Source organism: Somniosus microcephalus, chromosome 11 (assembly GCF_052327205.1).
Source record: "Somniosus microcephalus isolate GS21.2 chromosome 11, FLI_Smic_1.0, whole genome shotgun sequence".
In the NCBI taxonomy this organism is placed as follows: Eukaryota; Metazoa; Chordata; class Chondrichthyes; order Squaliformes; family Somniosidae; genus Somniosus; species Somniosus microcephalus.
In genome coordinates this window covers 209,333,993-209,351,191 of record NC_140997.1, presented here as the reverse complement: position 1 = coordinate 209,351,191, position 17,199 = coordinate 209,333,993, and the positions used below count along the sequence as shown (strand labels likewise).

The 17,199-nt window shown below is 42.1% G+C and overlaps 1 protein-coding gene across 14 annotated transcripts in view; it reads left to right on the top strand.

Annotated features, from left to right (window-relative positions):
• atp2b2 (ATPase plasma membrane Ca2+ transporting 2) overlaps positions 1-17,199 on the top strand; it is a 784,580-nt gene that overhangs the window by 690,516 nt on the left and 76,865 nt on the right. For all 14 annotated transcript variants that reach the window (XM_086001789.1, XM_086001795.1, XM_086001794.1 and 11 more), the window contains 2 exons: positions 3,737-3,978; positions 4,761-4,995. In XM_086001789.1, coding sequence (XP_085857915.1) covers positions 3,737-3,978; positions 4,761-4,995 — 477 coding nt within the window. The remainder of the gene's footprint in view (positions 1-3,736; positions 3,979-4,760; positions 4,996-17,199) is intronic.

Genomic DNA, 17,199 nt, shown 5'->3' with positions numbered 1-17,199 from the left:
TATATATATTGTGAACAGCTGGGGTCCCAGGACAGATCCTTGCGGCACCCCGCTGGTCACTGCCTGCCACTCCGAAAACGAGCCGTTTATTCCAACTCTCTGTTTTCTATCCGCCAGCCAGTTCTCCATCCACGTTAATACTTTGCCCCCAATCCCATGAGCCTTAATTTTGCATGATAATCTTTTGTGTGGAACCTTGTCGAAGGCTTTCTGGAAGTCAAGGTACACCACATCCACTGGCTCTCCCCCATCTATTTTACCAGTTACTTCCTCAAAAAATTCCAGCAGATTAGTCAAACACGATTTACCCTTTGTAAATCCATGTTGACTCTGTCCGATCCTTTCCCCATTTGTCAAGTGCTCCGCTATTTTATCCTTAATAATGGACTCTAGCATTTTGCCCACAACCGATGTAAGGCTTACTGGTCTATAATTCCCTGCTTTCTCTCTACCCCCCTTTTTAAATATTGGGGTAACATTAGCTACCCTCCAATCCACGGGTACTGTTCCCGAGTCAATGGAGTTCCGGAAGATGATCCTTAGAGCATCTGCTATCTCCAGGGCCACCTCCTTAAGTACCCTAGGATGTAGTTTATCAGGCCCCGGGGATTTGTCGGCCTTCAGTCCCCTCAACTTACCCAACACCATATCCCTAGAGATACTAATTTCTGTCAGCTCCTCCCTCTCATTAGTCCCTATGTTTGTCGATATTCCTGGGAGGTTATTTGTGTCCTCCTTTGTGAATACAGAACCAAAGTATGAGTTTAATTGGTCTGCCATTTCCTTCTTCTCCATTATATATTCTCCCGAATCGGACTGCAAGGGACCGACTTGGGATTTTACCAGTCTTTTCCTCCTGATGTACCGATAAAAGCTTTTGCAGTCTGTCTTTATTTTTGCTGCAAGTTTACTTTCGTATTCTATTTTCCCCTTCCTGATTAATCCCTTTGTCCTCTTCTGCTGTATCCTGTACTGCCCCCAATCTTCCGGTCTGGTGCTTTTTTTTGCCAGTTGATATGCCCTTTTTTTTGATTTTATGCTGTCCCTAATTTCCCTCGTTATCCACGGTTGAGTCACCTTTTTAGGTTTATTTTTATGCCAAACCGGTATAAACATGTTCTGGAATTCTTCCATTCTATCTTTGAATGCTTGCCATTGTCTATCCACTGTCAATCCCCCCAGAAACACCACCCAATCAATCTTACCCAATTCCCGTCTCATACCCTCGTAATTCCCTTTATTTAAGTTCTGGACCTTAGTCTCTGATTCAATTTCCTCACTCTCCATCTCGACTGAGAGCTCGATCATATTATGATCGCTCTGACCCAAGGGGCCTCGTACAAGAAGATTGCTGATAAGTCCCTTCTCATTGCACAATACCCAGTCTAAAATGGCCTGATCTCGAGTCGGCTCCTCGACATATTGGTCCAGATAACCGTCCCGAAAACATTCCAGGAATTCCTCCTCCTCAGAATTTTTACTAATTTGGGTAGTCAGAGAAATGGGTGGAAGGTTGTGTCTGTGTGCTGTCACACAGGAATGCCAGGGTGTATGTATTCAGTCGGCAACCTGGCAATATGCTGCTGGTGATCCTGTCAAATATTGTTTATGGAAAGAACAAGAATATATGGTGTATGGGGAAAGATGTAGGATTCAATTATTCACATGCAGTTTTAATTAGGGAATACATTTGGATTCTTATCAAGTATTTTAGCATGACTATTTTAAAAGTGTTACAGAAAGACAACAGTTGCTCTCTTTGCTTCCTGTGCGCATTTGGGGACATGCGCAATTATGTGCAAAAAATATTAATGAAGTACCAGTGGAATTGTATTGGGAATGAGACATTGCTGTCAGGTTTAGTGCAATTAATTTAATTATGCTACAGTACAGATGCTTCTCTAATGTATAATGTATAACAATGCTGAATTTTAAATTGCTTGTTTGAATTGTCAAGAGGCTGACATTGAATATTAATACAAAAGCAAAATACTGCGGAGGCTGAGAATTGGAAATAAAAACAGAAAATGCAGGAAATGCTCAGCAGGCCAGGCAGCATCTGTGGAGAGGAAAACAGAGTTAATGTTTCAGGTTGATGACCTTTTGTCAGAATTGGCAAAAGTTAGAGATGTAACAGGTTTTAAGCAAGTTACAGAGGCAGGGAAAGAGCCGGGGGGGTGGTGCTGGAATGAAAGGGAAGGTCTGTGATGGGGTGGAAGGCAGCAGTGATTAAATGACAAAATGTCTGATGGTGCAGGGCAAAAGGGGGTGGTAATGGGACAAGTAAAGTAACAAAAGATGGGTCTAGAGGAGGTGTAAATGGCAACGGCAGAACCATTACCAGCAGCTGCTGTCCGAAAAAATGAGAGCAGTGGTTATGATCTGAAATTGTTGAACTCTGTGTTGAGTCTGGAAGGCTGTAAAGTGCCAAATCAAAAGATAAGGTGCTGTGCCTCGACCTTCCATTGAGCTTCATTAGAACAGCGTGGAAGGTCGAGGTCAGACTGCGATTGGGATGGAGAATTAAAATAGCAAGCGACCGGAAGCTCCGGTTCATGCTTGAATATTAATCGATGTGCACGCCAGCTTTTTCATTTATCCCAAAGTAGCCTACAAGCTATCAAGCTGATTCCTCTGTGTTAGAACAACAACAGTAACAAAAACAACTTGCATTTATATAACGCCTTCAACGTAGCAAAACGTTCCAAGGTGCTTAACAAGAGCGTCATCAATCGAAATTTGACACCGAGCCACAGAAGGAGATATCAGGACAGATGAGATCGGTTTTAAGGAGCATCTTAAAGGAGGATGTGTGTTAAAATTATGACTTTTTTTTAAACCATAGAAGTGTTTAAAACTGTGAAAGGATGGGACATGGTAGATGGAAGCTGAATGTTTCCAGTAGTTGACGTTGTCGAGAATGAGGGGACCATCAACACGAGATTAAATCTAAAGGATTTAGAATAGACAGCAATAGAAACGTCTTTACACGGAGAGTATTGAGGCTGTGGAATTCACTTCCAGGGTTAGTGGTTAAGGCAGAAACTATGTCAACATTAAAGATTCAATTGGATAGGTGTATGAAGGAAATGGGGATATGGGAACAGGGTGGGTAAATGCCATTGGGACTATTTGCTTGTAAGGAGGGTAAATGCTTGAATCACCGCTTGAGCTCAATCTTGAGCCCTGACCTTAACACATGCACAGCAGGAGCCTCTGGATAGCGATCAGGAGCAGGAGTCTCTGGATAGCGAGCAGGAGCCTCTGGATAGCAATCTGGAGCAGGAGCCTCTGGATAGCAATCAGGAGCAGGAGTCTCTGGATAGCGATCAGGAGCAGGAGTCTCTGGATAGCGATCAGGAGCAGGAGTCTCTGGATAGCGATCAGGAGCAGGAGTCTCTGGATAGCGATCAGGAGTCTCTGGATAGCAATCAGGAGCAGGAGTCTCTGGATAGCGATCAGGAGCAGGAGTCTCTGGATAGCAATCAGGAGCAGGAGTCCTGGATGTGTTTTCCCTTGCTAATCCATGAGTGATGAGGGCACCATTATTTCTGCCTTGCCTGAGATCAGCTAACTCAACATAGGCCAGGCCCTGAGTTCAAGTCAGTGATTTATCTGCTCTGTGTGGGTCAGCTACTCACTGGATACACTCGTCGTTCCAATGAGGGAACCAGATTATGCTGTTCCCTCTTGTCGTTTTACAGTTAATTTGTAGACTTGTTTCTTTCTCTTGCAGCCTCCAGAGAAGGGAGTTGGTCTACCTCGTCAGGTTGGTAACAAGACTGAGTGTGGGCTGTTGGGACTTGTCTTGGACCTGAAGCGAGATTACCAACCTGTTCGAGATCAGACACCGGAAGAGAAGCTCTACAAAGTCTACACTTTCAACTCTGAGAGAAAGTCCATGAGTACTGTTATCAAAATGCAAGACGGAAGCTTCCGGATGTATAGCAAAGGAGCCTCAGAAATTGTCTTAAAAAAGTAATTACATTAAATTAATATAAAATACACACACTTAAAAATGAAAATGCCATGCTTTTTATGATATTTAGTGTGTAATATTTGTGGCAGTTAAGGCTGCAATTACACTACAGCTCTAGAAGTTGTTGTGTAAATGCAGTCAGTTTCTACAGTTGTAGTGTAACCTTTCAATAAAACAAATTGTTTTGTGATCATACTGGTCTGTGAAAAGTACTACAATAATCAGTTGTTGCCACAAGCTTTTGGAACTGGACTACTTCCAGCCATCATGTGAGCACATGATAAGAGCCTACCAGAGATGTATTGGAGTGATCGACTGAGGTTTTGCTCGAGATGCATTGTCATGGACAACAGAGAGTGAAGACCAGTGTTGCAATTTGCCTGTGCTCTTCCTGAGAAGAGTGTGTTCCAATTCCCAGCAGTGTTAACCATCTCCTTTAAATGCGCATATATATAATTTGGGTATTTGCATATGGCTATATGCAATATTTGCATATTGCAGGGGAGTTATCCCCGGTGTCCTGGCCAATATTTATCCCTCAACCAACATAACAAAAAACAGATTATCTGGTCATTAGCACATTGCTGTTTGTGGGACCTTGCTGTGCGCAAATTGGCTGACGCGTTTCCCACATTACAACAGTGACTCCACTTCAAAAGTACTTCCTTGGTTGTAAAGCGCTTTGAGACATCCGGTGGTCGTGAAAGGCGCTATATAAATGCAAGTCTTTCTTTCTTATACACTAGTGAGTTGACATAGCTACACTTTTTTTCTGTTTTAGATGCTCAAACATCCTAAACACTGCCGGAGAGCCACGGGCCTTTAGGCCTCGCGACCGTGATGAGATGGTAAAGAAGGTCATTGAGCCCATGGCTTGTGATGGATTGAGGACCATTTGTATTGCCTTCCGTGACTTCCCAGGTAGTCCAGAGCCTGACTGGGACAATGAAAATAACATTTTAATAGACCTGACCTGTGTAGCTGTCGTTGGCATTGAGGACCCAGTGAGACCAGAGGTAAGCAAATAAAATGGTGATTTGCAGTTTGCTTTGCAGGCAGGATGAATATTTAGATCAAGAGTTATAATGATAGAAACATATGGATTAAAGCACAAAGCTGATGGGCCGAATGCCCAGTTTTTGTGTTGAGATATTCCATGATTCTGTGATTCACATTAGCTGAATTAAAAGCAGCCAACAGAAAATAAAATGAATTATTTCCACAGTACCAAGCAATAGGTTGTGAAATATCCTTTGAATTATGTGTAACTTTCCACTGGGTCAGTCACAGAAATGCCTACAGTAACTGAAGGACATCCTCCTGTGAGATTCAAATGTACATAGGTTGAGACATCAGGAACTCAGAAATAGCTCGATTTTTGTTAGAATGTTTAACAAAAGAGACACATCTTGCTTAGAAGTTTCTGCCTTCTGACTGTGTTCCATAAATATTTTTCATGACTTTTTTCTCCCCACAAATGAACACAATATAGATCCAAGTGATTTTATTTGTACGTTTAAAAAATGTTGATGAATATTATAGAACACGAAACTATAACATCATCAGGAAGTGCATAATATGGGGCATAAGACTATCAGAGAATTATGTAAAAGTATCAATTAATGTAGTTAAATAGTATTGCAGATTAAAAAAAACTATGCACAATTAATTGGCTGCCAACTTACCCATCCACTGATATAGTATGACTGTACAGAGTGCTAATAAGAAGTAAAAAGGGAGGCAGCTACCATGAGGAAGGAAAGCAAAAGGAAAAAATAGGCTGGATTTTGCTCTCTGTGGTGAAGGGACGGTGCTCACAGTTATCCTTGTTGACAGCTGTCCACAGACCTTTTGTGGGTTTGTCAGTGGAGATTTCCTCTAATCTGGCATCTTTTCCAGTGTGGTGCCCTCTACAGGGGATCTGTGGTATGTGTGAGCAGGACAAGCAACAGTGAGGCTCTTTAACCAATCAGATTGAAGAATCCTCATTGCGACACCCAGGGCTGGATTTTCATTCAGAAGTCGGGAAGGAGGCGGGACTACAACTTTCGGGTTTTAGTCCCGCCTCCATCGAGATGCAGCCAATCCACGCGATTTTCACTTGATTGACCTTGTTGAGCCCGCCCAGCGGGCTCAGCAGGCCAATTAAGGGCCACCCAGCAACAGGTGACGTCACAGACTGAAATTTCATCTGTCAAGACGTGTTAACAGATGAAATATCAGTGTTTCACAGCTGTTTGAAGCTGTCAAACACCGACAGTCTTACTTCTAACCTGAGTCCTTCTACGCAGACTCAGTTAGAAATCTCGCCGGCAATGAAAGCTGAAGGCTGTCACTTTTGACAGTTCGCAGCCGTTCTGCTGTCTGTGCTGGCTGAACGATGGACTCCCGAAGCCTAGAGGAAGGAAGGCTTTAAAGGTAAGTACAGGTAATTTAAACTTCTTTACACACTTTAGACACACCAAACACACTTACCTTTGCACTCATGCACCCATCACTCACCTGAACACCGACATCTCGACCCCTCGAAGTCCTTCAACCCGACGGCCCGACTCCTCTAACCTGGCGAGGTTTGGAGCTGTCGGGAATCCCACACGACACCCTTCAAAATAGGGAGTAGGCTAAAAACTGCCTGTTAACAGGCAGTTAATTGGCACTAATCCCTTCCCGCCTCGGTCGGCGGGTCCCAGTGCAGGGCGGGTACCCGCCGCCCCTGAAACTTACATGGAGGTGGGTTTTGGGCGGGATGGTGTCAGGACCCCCGAATTTGGGATTTTAGCCCCCCGCCTCACAGCACACTGAAAATCAACCCCCCAGAGTCCAAACCAGGAAGTATAAAGCAGAAAGTATAAATTAGATTGATATGATGTACAGAAAGCAAAATTTAAATTGGGAAATACAGATGGGCTTAAGGAAGAGAGATAAGAGACAGATAGAAAAAGTTTTTAAAAATTATTTTAGTTTTATTTTTTTAAATCTCTAACACATTTTCTTCTGAGGGAATGAGACCACACACTTGTAAAATTACTTTTTCGGGGCCAGAGAGGTTGTTCAGCAGTGATTATCACTTATGCCGTTAAAAACTCAATTACTTCTGAATGCACCAGCCCTAACTTTTTCAGCTATTTTTAGTGCAGAACTAGTGTGGAAGTACAGCAAGTTTGCGTCATTGCAGTCAGTTCAGTGTCGAGTCTATCTGCGAGGACTGCAACAGTGCACCCTTTGGAGGAGCAGGGTATCTCTGACCGCAACTTCTGGATTTCCATGTTTAACTGCGTATGTGCATACTCCAGAAGTTGCTGTCACATTATCTCCATTAAAACGGTGAGCACTGATAGCCTCACCATTATTCTCATAGCAAACTTTGGGCCAATATATTATAAGGTCAGCTAGAAGCCCACAGGTCAATTCCTGGTTTGAGAAATAGAGTCCTCAGACACTGTAACCCAGATCCATCAATCAAAATGAGGACCTCTTGGTTAGGTTTCATTAAGAAAGGAACCAAATTGAATGATTATTTAAGGGCATTTCTTTTTTTGTCATTGCATATCTTTTCTCAGCAAATACTTCTGTTTCATGTTAGACCTCTAAATATCCCCAGGATCTTCCTGTAGTAATTACAGCAGTCAGCACATCTATGTTTTAGAGCCTAGCAATTTGCATATAGTTTGACTCTCCCTATTATTTAAATAGAAAATAAATACATACAAGAAAAGTAACACAACTTCACCTTTGACTTGTCTTTCATTATTTCTTGGGCAGATGATATTCATTAAAATTATGTGAAGTACGCTCAGTTCTTGCTTATAATGGCAGGCAGTTGTGTAATGAGGGCATCTAATGGCTAAATTGAAACTTAACAGTGTAAAGAATGTCTAGAGAACAATGTGGGTGTTTCTTTAGACCATTTTTACATTCTCTCTCGGCAAGCACAAGTCATTATGGTTGTGAAGAAGCAAAAAAAATGTGCAGTTTTCTTGCGCATATCTAGCAGTGGAGTGCACTTATTACACCACTGAATATTTGGCCCAGAAACTATTGGAGCGGTGCATCTGCCGGCGAGCATTGTGAATTGCATTTTTTTAACCTCACCTTTCAGATAGTATTTTTGCACTGGGAGTGCAAATTGATGATGGTGGTCAGCAAGGTCAACGGGGTATCTGGAACCTTGTGAACATCGGGTTTAATGGTCTATCTCCATAACCAATTAAATTTAAGGATAAAAAAAGAAACAGAGCAAATTACGGAGAAGGAAATGGGGAGAATTAAAATCAAATTAGATACAGAGAGGGGATTAAGAGATTGCTTTTTTTTACCTACTAATAATAGTGGGTGCCGTGAACTCGCCGTTTTTTCCCCAGCAATTCCTGGGCCATCGAAACAATGTTTATAGTGATGATTATATCGATATTTTGTGGTGTTAAAATGATGTACCAGCCATACATTTAAAGCAGGTATCAATAGTTATCAGAAAGAACTGACTGAATTTAGTTCCAAGTACCTGCTGTGTTCATGATCCTTTTGCAGCTATTATTTAATAAGCCAACTACGTTGCAATAACCTATTTATTTATTTTCTTATTCATTTACCATCAAACATATTTCCTGAGGCTAGAGGGTGATATATTTGAAATTAAAAGAAAAAGTTTAGATGAGAATAAAACGTATGACCTGTTGTCACTTAAGATATTACAATAGCTATCTAATTGTTTATTAGCTTGAGAGCTGTTGCTATCCATTTAATGTGCCTGCTTTTCCATTGGGGGAAATAAATACTAGTGTGGCATTCTGCGCTCAGCACTAACTAGGAGTTATCCCTTTGCCAAAACACCTTTCAGCAGAAAACTGACTAAAGCGGTGAATGGTGGATTCTAGGGGGATGCATGGCATACAAACAATGACATGGCCAACCCAGCCCAGCCTGACCTCCCTGGAAGCTGAAGAGTATTGTGTACAATATCCTTGAAGCACACATGCTAACCTTCAGAATAGCAAAGCGCAACATTTACAAAGTTGTACCTTGAACATACACACCTGCAAAAAATATTGTCCTCTTAGAAGCTTCTGAAATATAACTTTGCAAAGCCAGTAAAAGACTTCCACTGGTACACTATAACAATTAATCTGACATAGTAGAATAACAATTTATGACTGAGCTGTTGCATTCTCAGTCATTCAGCTTAAGGGAGCCACTTAATTCATTAAGTGCAAGAAGTTGAAACTTACAAGTTAATCTCCCAATTATGGTTTTCCTCTCCAAAGAAGGAATGTCTGGCCAAAAGCTCTGTGTCGAACATCATAGTTATGAATCAAAGAACAATTATAACTTCAGGCCAGTCATTCCCTATGTGGAAAGGACAAGCATAATTGGTAGAGCCTCAAGTCAGAAAGATATACCAGGCAATTTCACAACCCTGTGGTCAGTACTAATTAATTTAGTGTCATTGGTTATGGTGGCGGTCACCTTTCAAGCTTTCAGTAGTCCTTCAGGCAAGTGAACTATTTCAAGCAAGAAAATTCTTCCTGCAGATGGTTATTTAAATATTTAGCAATTTTCAAATTTGTTGTAGTTCAACTGTTTCATATCGAATAAAGTTCATTTTAATTTCCCCCAAATACAGATTAAGCAAATCTCTATTTTAACTGAGCAATAGTTTGGGGGGAAAGTTGCCATAGCTATTCAAGAAAGATAGAAACTTAATCATGGGAACTTGGAGTGTGAAAATAAGGTCCCTACATATCCATTCCATAATTTCAAGAGATTTTTGTTTAGTTACAGAATATTTAACTGTTAATCCATTGGCTGTGAAATGCTTTAGAACATCCTGAAGAAATGAGTAATATGAATGCAAGTACATTCTTACTTTCTTGTAAACTAGGGGTACGCTGACATAGCACATTCATAGAAAACTATCGTAAACTGTCACATTGTTCAGTGATCAGTTATTAGTTATAAAATTGATCCATAATTGTATGCATAGAGATATAAAAAGGCAGATTTACAAAAGCTTTAGTTCAGTTGAAGCCACTCAGCTGTTATCTCAGCAATGCATAATTTGCCAAGAAATGAAATTGTCCAGGTAAGGAAACTATATCAGTTCTGTTCACTGTGCACTTGGGCCTATCCACTAGTATTGTGTGAAGTGACATGGGACCAAAAAGAAGTGATTGTTAATATTTCCACAGAAGGTGGTACAGTTCGTTCATGTGTCGCCCACAATGCTGCATTGACAGGTGTGACGTAAGAAAACTACTAGGCACTTGGTCTGAGTATTAAACAAGGCTTTAATCAACTGTTTTTCAACATGGAGATCTAGTTGTGCCCTTCACTAGTTCCTGTTAAAGAATGTCCTGCACAAGCTGGGCCCGTGCCCGAGTATTTATACTCTCCCTGGACAGCGCCACCAGCAGGCTGCCCAGTATTATTACATAAGTCATTTTCACGTGAATGACAAGATTCATGTCAAGGTGCTTCACTCTGAGAAGCAGCGAGGAAACCAGGTCTTTCCTCTCAGCTGATGAATGAGGTGGGGAGACCAGGGAAGAAGGAGGAAACTGGAGAGAAACCTAACCTCCAACAAAAAGAAACATTACCCTAATTGTATATTTTGAAAATAATCTCATTTTACAGGAAACATTAGTGTTCCACATACACAGAAAGTGGGCTTTATATTCTGTTGCTAAGAAAGCACAGACAATCGCATTAGCAGGTATGGTAACTATTACTAGGATACGGAAATCTAAGAATTAGATAATGTGAAGCTAAGTGAGACATAATCATTCTAGCCAACATTGAAACTAATATAAATTGCATTTATTAGAGTTTATTTAGGGCAAGGAGGGAAGCAGGAATGCAGGGTGGTGACTTGGTTTCAACTTTATTGTCTTACCTTTGAAGGCAGAGTCGACTCCGGCCCAAACAGATGGAATGAAATTTTTCTCTCCATGATGGCTGTTACGCATCCTCAATGTATTACGTTTCAGCAGTCTGAATATATTTCCCTCTGGATGTGAATCTACAGGACGAAACTGCTCATAATTCAGCACTAACTGGGAAATGTCACTTTGAGAAACCGTGGGAACTGGAACTGTCACACTGGTGCAGAAAGAAGTGCACTTTTGAGGCTGAATTACTGCATTACAGTTTCACAGGCGTTGAGCTGAACAGGCAGATTGGGTCATATTTTGTCTGAACGGTCACTACTACTGGATTAATTTATATTTGTACTGGTGTAAAAAGTCCAATAATAGCCTTGATTTTAAGAGTCTCCACTATTGACATGGAACCTCGCTATGGGCATGTAAAGCTAGATATTCACAAGAGGCTGAATTTTGCAGTCAGCACTTTTGTTGGACAAGAGGTTGCTACATTACTAGCAAGCACAAGTGACATTTCCATGGAATAATTATTCAAATTAGGTCCCACACCAACTTTCACGATGCTCACCTGAACTCCATCACCTCACCCATATAAAATGGATGGATGACTGGCCCACAGGCCTCATCAGCTTTGGTTGTCGTCTTCAAGCTAGATCGGTGTTTGCATAAGTTTTAGCTTTTTTTTTTATCTTTGGCCATTTTGAATAAAACCTCTGTTTTGCATCCAAGATTTTCCTACAATATTTGTAATTTGCAACTAAAAAGTGCTGAGAATGGGAATCCCTTTGTAGATTCCCAGTGGGCTGCATAATTTAGATGAGGAGGACGATTTCATGAAGAGCATCACATGCAGATGTAGTGCCATTTCAGGAGACATGCGTACATCCAGCAATACTCCCAGACCTGTATTTGTGGACCTTAACAATCATACCTGGGCATTCCTTGGAAGACTTCCTTCTGCCTCAACAGAGGGGTTGTGAGAGAGCAATGCCATCTGCTCCAGGTTGATCTACTGACAGCATCAAGAATTCAGACAGCTTTTCCCATTGCTGCGAAGGTCACCACTGCCTTAAGCTCCTAATCTACAGGATCCATCCAGAACACCAAAAATGGACATGCGTCAAATAAAGCAAGATAGACATTGCATTTACCAGGGGCAATACCTTCAGAGGTTTCTCAATAGAAAAGGAGGCAACAGCTGGAGAGAGCACAGAACCTTTTGCATGTTGCAGGCTTCCCAAGAGTCCAGGGCAGTAGAGGTTGTGCCCCTATGGCCATTCTCCCCTCCTGTGCAAGGGCATTGAAGTGCAGCATAGATGCTACTTCTGATTGCAATACTGATTCAGAGCACAGCTTTGAACACTTCCATGTTTTAATGCAATCTATGCACGTGCCTCCCCCAAATATATGCCATTCAACTTTTGTGCAATAATGGAGTGCTGAGAAAAGGGTAAAAAAGTTCTCTACATGCTTTGTAGGTTAGGCTTCTGAGGATGAAGAAGTTAATCATTTACATTGGTTCTAGGCCTTCTTTCCTCCAGTAGCAATAACATATGCAATGGTGGTGCATTTATTTTGCCATTCCTCCTGATCCCAGAGATTTTTGTTACCAGGTTCTGGGATATTGCGCGTACTCGCTCTTTCTCCTCTACCAAAGCAGTTTGTACTGGGGCTTTGACAGGAGTGCGGTCTTCCCATTCAGTCAGCGGCAGTCTCCTTTGCTGCACTTTCTGAACCAGGACTCTCAAACATGTGGCCCCAAATGGGAGAGTATTCCCCACATTCCTCAATCAACACATAATGGGCCAAAATACCCGAGGTACAAAACACTGCACAATTTTGGTTCAGACAAAATGTAACCCACCTTTACATGCATGCAGCAGTTCTTCAAATGCTGCTGCTTTGTTGGATTTCTCACCCTCAACAATGCACTACTGGCCAGGCCCCCTGCATCCATCTTTCCTGTGTGGGAAACCTATTATGATGAGTTGCTGGGCTAACCTGGTAAAATTTGGTGGGACTAGCCCTCCTCGCTTCTAGCTCAGATGTGCCCAAACCAGGGTCAAGCACAGCCCCAATTTTGCTGGTTGCACCACATCAAGGTTAATGTGTAACAAAACAACTAACTGGCATTCATTCTCCCTGTCTCTCACTGGCATTCATTCTCCCTCTCCCTCACTGGCCTTCATTCTCCCTCAATGAAATGGGTTTGATAATGTGCAGGTGATGCACCGTGCCAGATTATCACCCAGGCAGTGAAGACGAAAATCTATGCCAGTGTTTCGACCCTCAAAGTTTCCCATTTTTTAATGCACACATGAAGCAGGGTCTTCTTCTTAGGCAGTCCCTCCGAGGATGACTTGCTTCCACATTAAAAATGAAGCAGGGTACATTCTGAGGAAATGCCATCCAGCAGACCCATCTGTGAATTAACAAGAGCTGTTTGTTGGCACGTTGTTGAAATGGGTAAAAAAATGACTCACGATGACTGAAATTACACTATGGTATGTCATGATGACATTTGTGCACGACATCATGGCACTTAATACGATGCATGGCACCCTGACTCTTCTCTCTCCTCCCCTCAACTCCCCCTCAAAAAGCACTTTCTCAAGAGTACAGTGCCCTTTTAAAATCTGTGCAATTTGAAATCGGCAATAAGATGTTAAGGATGCATTTTATCTTCAAGAAGCAAAACTTTTCCTTTTACTAAATTATATACAATTGCTCTGTTTTAAATTGAATAAAATCTTAAGCAATTCAATGAACACATTTTTAAATTACTTGAAGATGATTTCTTCAGAGTAAATTTTTTGTTATCTTTCAGCACTTGTATGTGTTGCTTAGGATTTTTAAAATTTCATTTTCGGGAGCTGGGCATTGCTTCAAGCCTGGCATTTATGGCCAGTCCCTAATTGCCCTTGAGAAGGTGGTGGTGAGCCTCCTTCTTGAACCGCTGCAGTTCTTGTGATGAAGGTACTCCCACTGTGCTGTTAGGAAGAAGTTCCATGATTTTGACCCAGCGACAATGAAGGGACGGCGATGTATGTTCAAATCAGAGTGGTGAATTTATGGTGTTCCAATGCACCTGCTGCCCTTGTCCTTTTAGGTGGTGGAAGTTGTGGATTTGGGAGGTGCTGCGGAAGAAGCCTTGGCGAGTTGCTACATTGCACCCGATAGATAGTACACACTGCAGCCGCAGTGCTCCAGCGGTGGAGGAGGTGTTTTTAGTTAGTGGATGAGATACCGGTGAAGTGGACTGCATCCGTCCAGGGAAGTGCAGAGTATTCCATCAAACTCCTGACTTGTGCCTTGTAGGTAAATGTGCAGAGACTGGAAAAAAAAGAGAATTCTTTATAAATCTGTGGAGGAAATGCAGAGGTGGGATTGAGAATCAGCTTCAGTGCTGCATTATTTAACTAGCACTCTTTTATCTCACCCTCACTCATTCCATCAAATTACATCTGTCAGCTTGGTGAAGCTGCTTTAAAGGACTGAAAGGCATCACATATTTACAAGTGAATGTTAAAACTATTGCCCAGCTCGCGTCTCTATCCACTAGCTGCGCCATGGAAATGTCAATAGTCACTTCAAAGAAGTGATGTAAAGCTATGTAAGTAATAAAACTGTCAAATTATTTGAATCCAGAGATGTTATTTGGGAACAATATCGCCAATGTAATGCATTACACTTACATGCTATTCAATGCAGATCCTTTTTTCTAGATTTTATTGTCTTTGTTTCTGATTTGCAGACATTGTGAGAGACTGTGGGCCGCAATTTGCAGCCCCTACGGGTGCGTACAAGGTGCGCGGGTGCCCGAAAGGGCCGCGCAAGTTCCGGGTTTAGGCATGCGCTGCAACCCAGAACTTGCGATCTGTCAAGAATTTCCTTGACATATCATCCGCATCCCCAGGAAAAGGGCCTCCGTGGGCGGAGAGTTGAGCTATTTGACCAACTTCTGTCCAGCGCATGCCTGTGAAATTCTTACGCCTGGTACAAGCATGCGTAAGACCTGCTTTTACCAGCGTAAGAGTTTTAAAAAGCAGAAAAATAAAATTTTATCAATAATTTATACATTTAAAAACCTGTGAAATAAGAACTTTATTTTAGCCCCTTTAAAACATGTAAATTTAGTTTTCAAAAAATTTAATTTTAGTTTTAAATATTTAATTAAATGCCATTTTAATTAATTATAAATGTGATTTTTTTTTAAAATTTATTTGAAGTGTAGAGCTATTTTTTGGGGTATTCCCATTCATACTTATGGGGATCCCCTTCTTTCATTCGTTGGGCCGGCCCACGTGATTCCCGGGGCGCTTGCGATCCGCCTACGCCCCCTGGGATACGTGGACCTTTCCCCGCTGGCACCCGGAGAGGCCCAAGACCGTGAGTCTCTGTACCTCCCGGGCCACCAGGTAGGCGCGGATTTTATTTGCTGATCGGAGGCATTTCCCCGCAGGAAGCCTCCGACCGCAAATTCAGGGCCATTAGAACACTCATTGAAAACCCACAGGGAGCCCGTTCAAGTTACAGTGATGAGCTGACCCCGCTAAATCTGACAAGATCAGCTCCCCTTTCTAGTTGTGTGCATAAAATACTGGCCACATTTCTGCTGGGATTACTGAATTGCCCATTCCTATGGACTTTAATGGTAGTCTTGTTTGAGAGTTTGATGCCCAGTGCATCTGATGATATTCAGACTTGCTGTGAGAAATGGGAGATGTTTTTTTTAATCTCTTTAGCCTTTTCATTATAGAAATTCTTCATCTAAAAAGGTGAGAATCCATGGTAAACTTCAGAGCAGTTATTTTAGAACATTACTTTGCATCCGAAAATGTCGGGGGCAAAAAACCATTGTAATTCTAAAGATATGTTGTCCTTCCTCCTGTTCTTAACAGGCTGGATTTGAAAGTTTTCTGGGATCTTTTACATCAATGGTGAACATAAGAACATAAGAAATAGGAGCAGGAGTAGGCCAATCGGCCCCTCGAGCCTGCTCCGCCATTCAATAAGATCATGGCTGATCTGATCCTAACCGCCAATCTACTATCACAGAACCATCTCCTGAATCTAACAGAATTAGACACACGAAATAGGAGCAGGATCAGGCTACACGGCCCCTGGGCCCGCTCCGCTACCCACAGGGCCATGTCCGATCCGAACCTAGACTCATGTCCAAATTCCTGCCCGCTCCCCGTAACCCTTAATTCCCTTTACTTCTAGGAAACTGTCTATTTCTGTTTTAAATTTATGTAATGCTACAGCTTTTTGGGGCAGCATATTCCATGGACCTACCACCCTCTGAGTGAAGTAGATCCTCCTCATCTCAGTTTTGAAAGAGCAGCCCCTTATTCTAAGACTATGCCCCCTAGTTCTAGTTTCACCCGTCATCGGGAACATCCTCCCCGCATCCACCCGATCCAACCCCTTCACAATCTTATATGTTTCAATAAGATCGCCTCTCATTCTTCTGAACTCCAATGAGTAGAGTCCCAATCTACTCAACCTCTCCTCATATGTCCATCCCCTCATCCCCGGGATTAACCGAGTGAACCTTCTTTGTACTGACTCGAGAGCAAGTATGTCCTTTCTTAAGTATGGACACCAAAACTGTATGCAGTATTCCAGGTGCGATCTCACCAATACCTTGTACAACTGAAGCAATACCTCCCTATTTTTATATTCTATCCCCCTAGCAATGAAAGCCAACATTCCATTGGCCTTCTTAATCACTTGCTGCACCTGCATACTAACCTTTTGAGTTTCGTGCACCAGGACCCCCAGATCCCTTTGTACTTCAGTACTTTCCAGTTTCTTGCCATTAAGATAATAACTTGCTCTACGATTTTTCCTGCCAAAGTGCATAACCTCACACTTTCCAGTATTGTATTCCATCTGCCAAATCTCTGCCCACTTACTTAGCCTGTCTATGTCCCCTTGCAGGTGTTTTATGTCCTCCTCACTCACTACTTTCCCTCCCATCTTAGTATCATCTGCAAACTTTGATATGTTACACTCGGTCCCCTCCTCCAAATCGTTAATATAGATTGTAAAGAGTTGGGGACCCAGCACTGACCCCTGCGGAACACCACTAGTTACTGATTGCCAGTCTGAGAATGAACCATTTATCCCAACTCTCTGCCTTCTGTTAGATAGCCAATCCTCTATCCATGCCAGAATATTACCCCCAATCCCGTGATTTTTTATCTTAAGCAATAATCTTTTGTGTGGCACCTTGTCAAATGCCTTTTGGAAGTCTAAATACACTACGTCCACTGGTTCACCTTTATCCACCCTGTATGTTACTTCCTCAAAGAACTCCAGCAAATTTGTCAAACA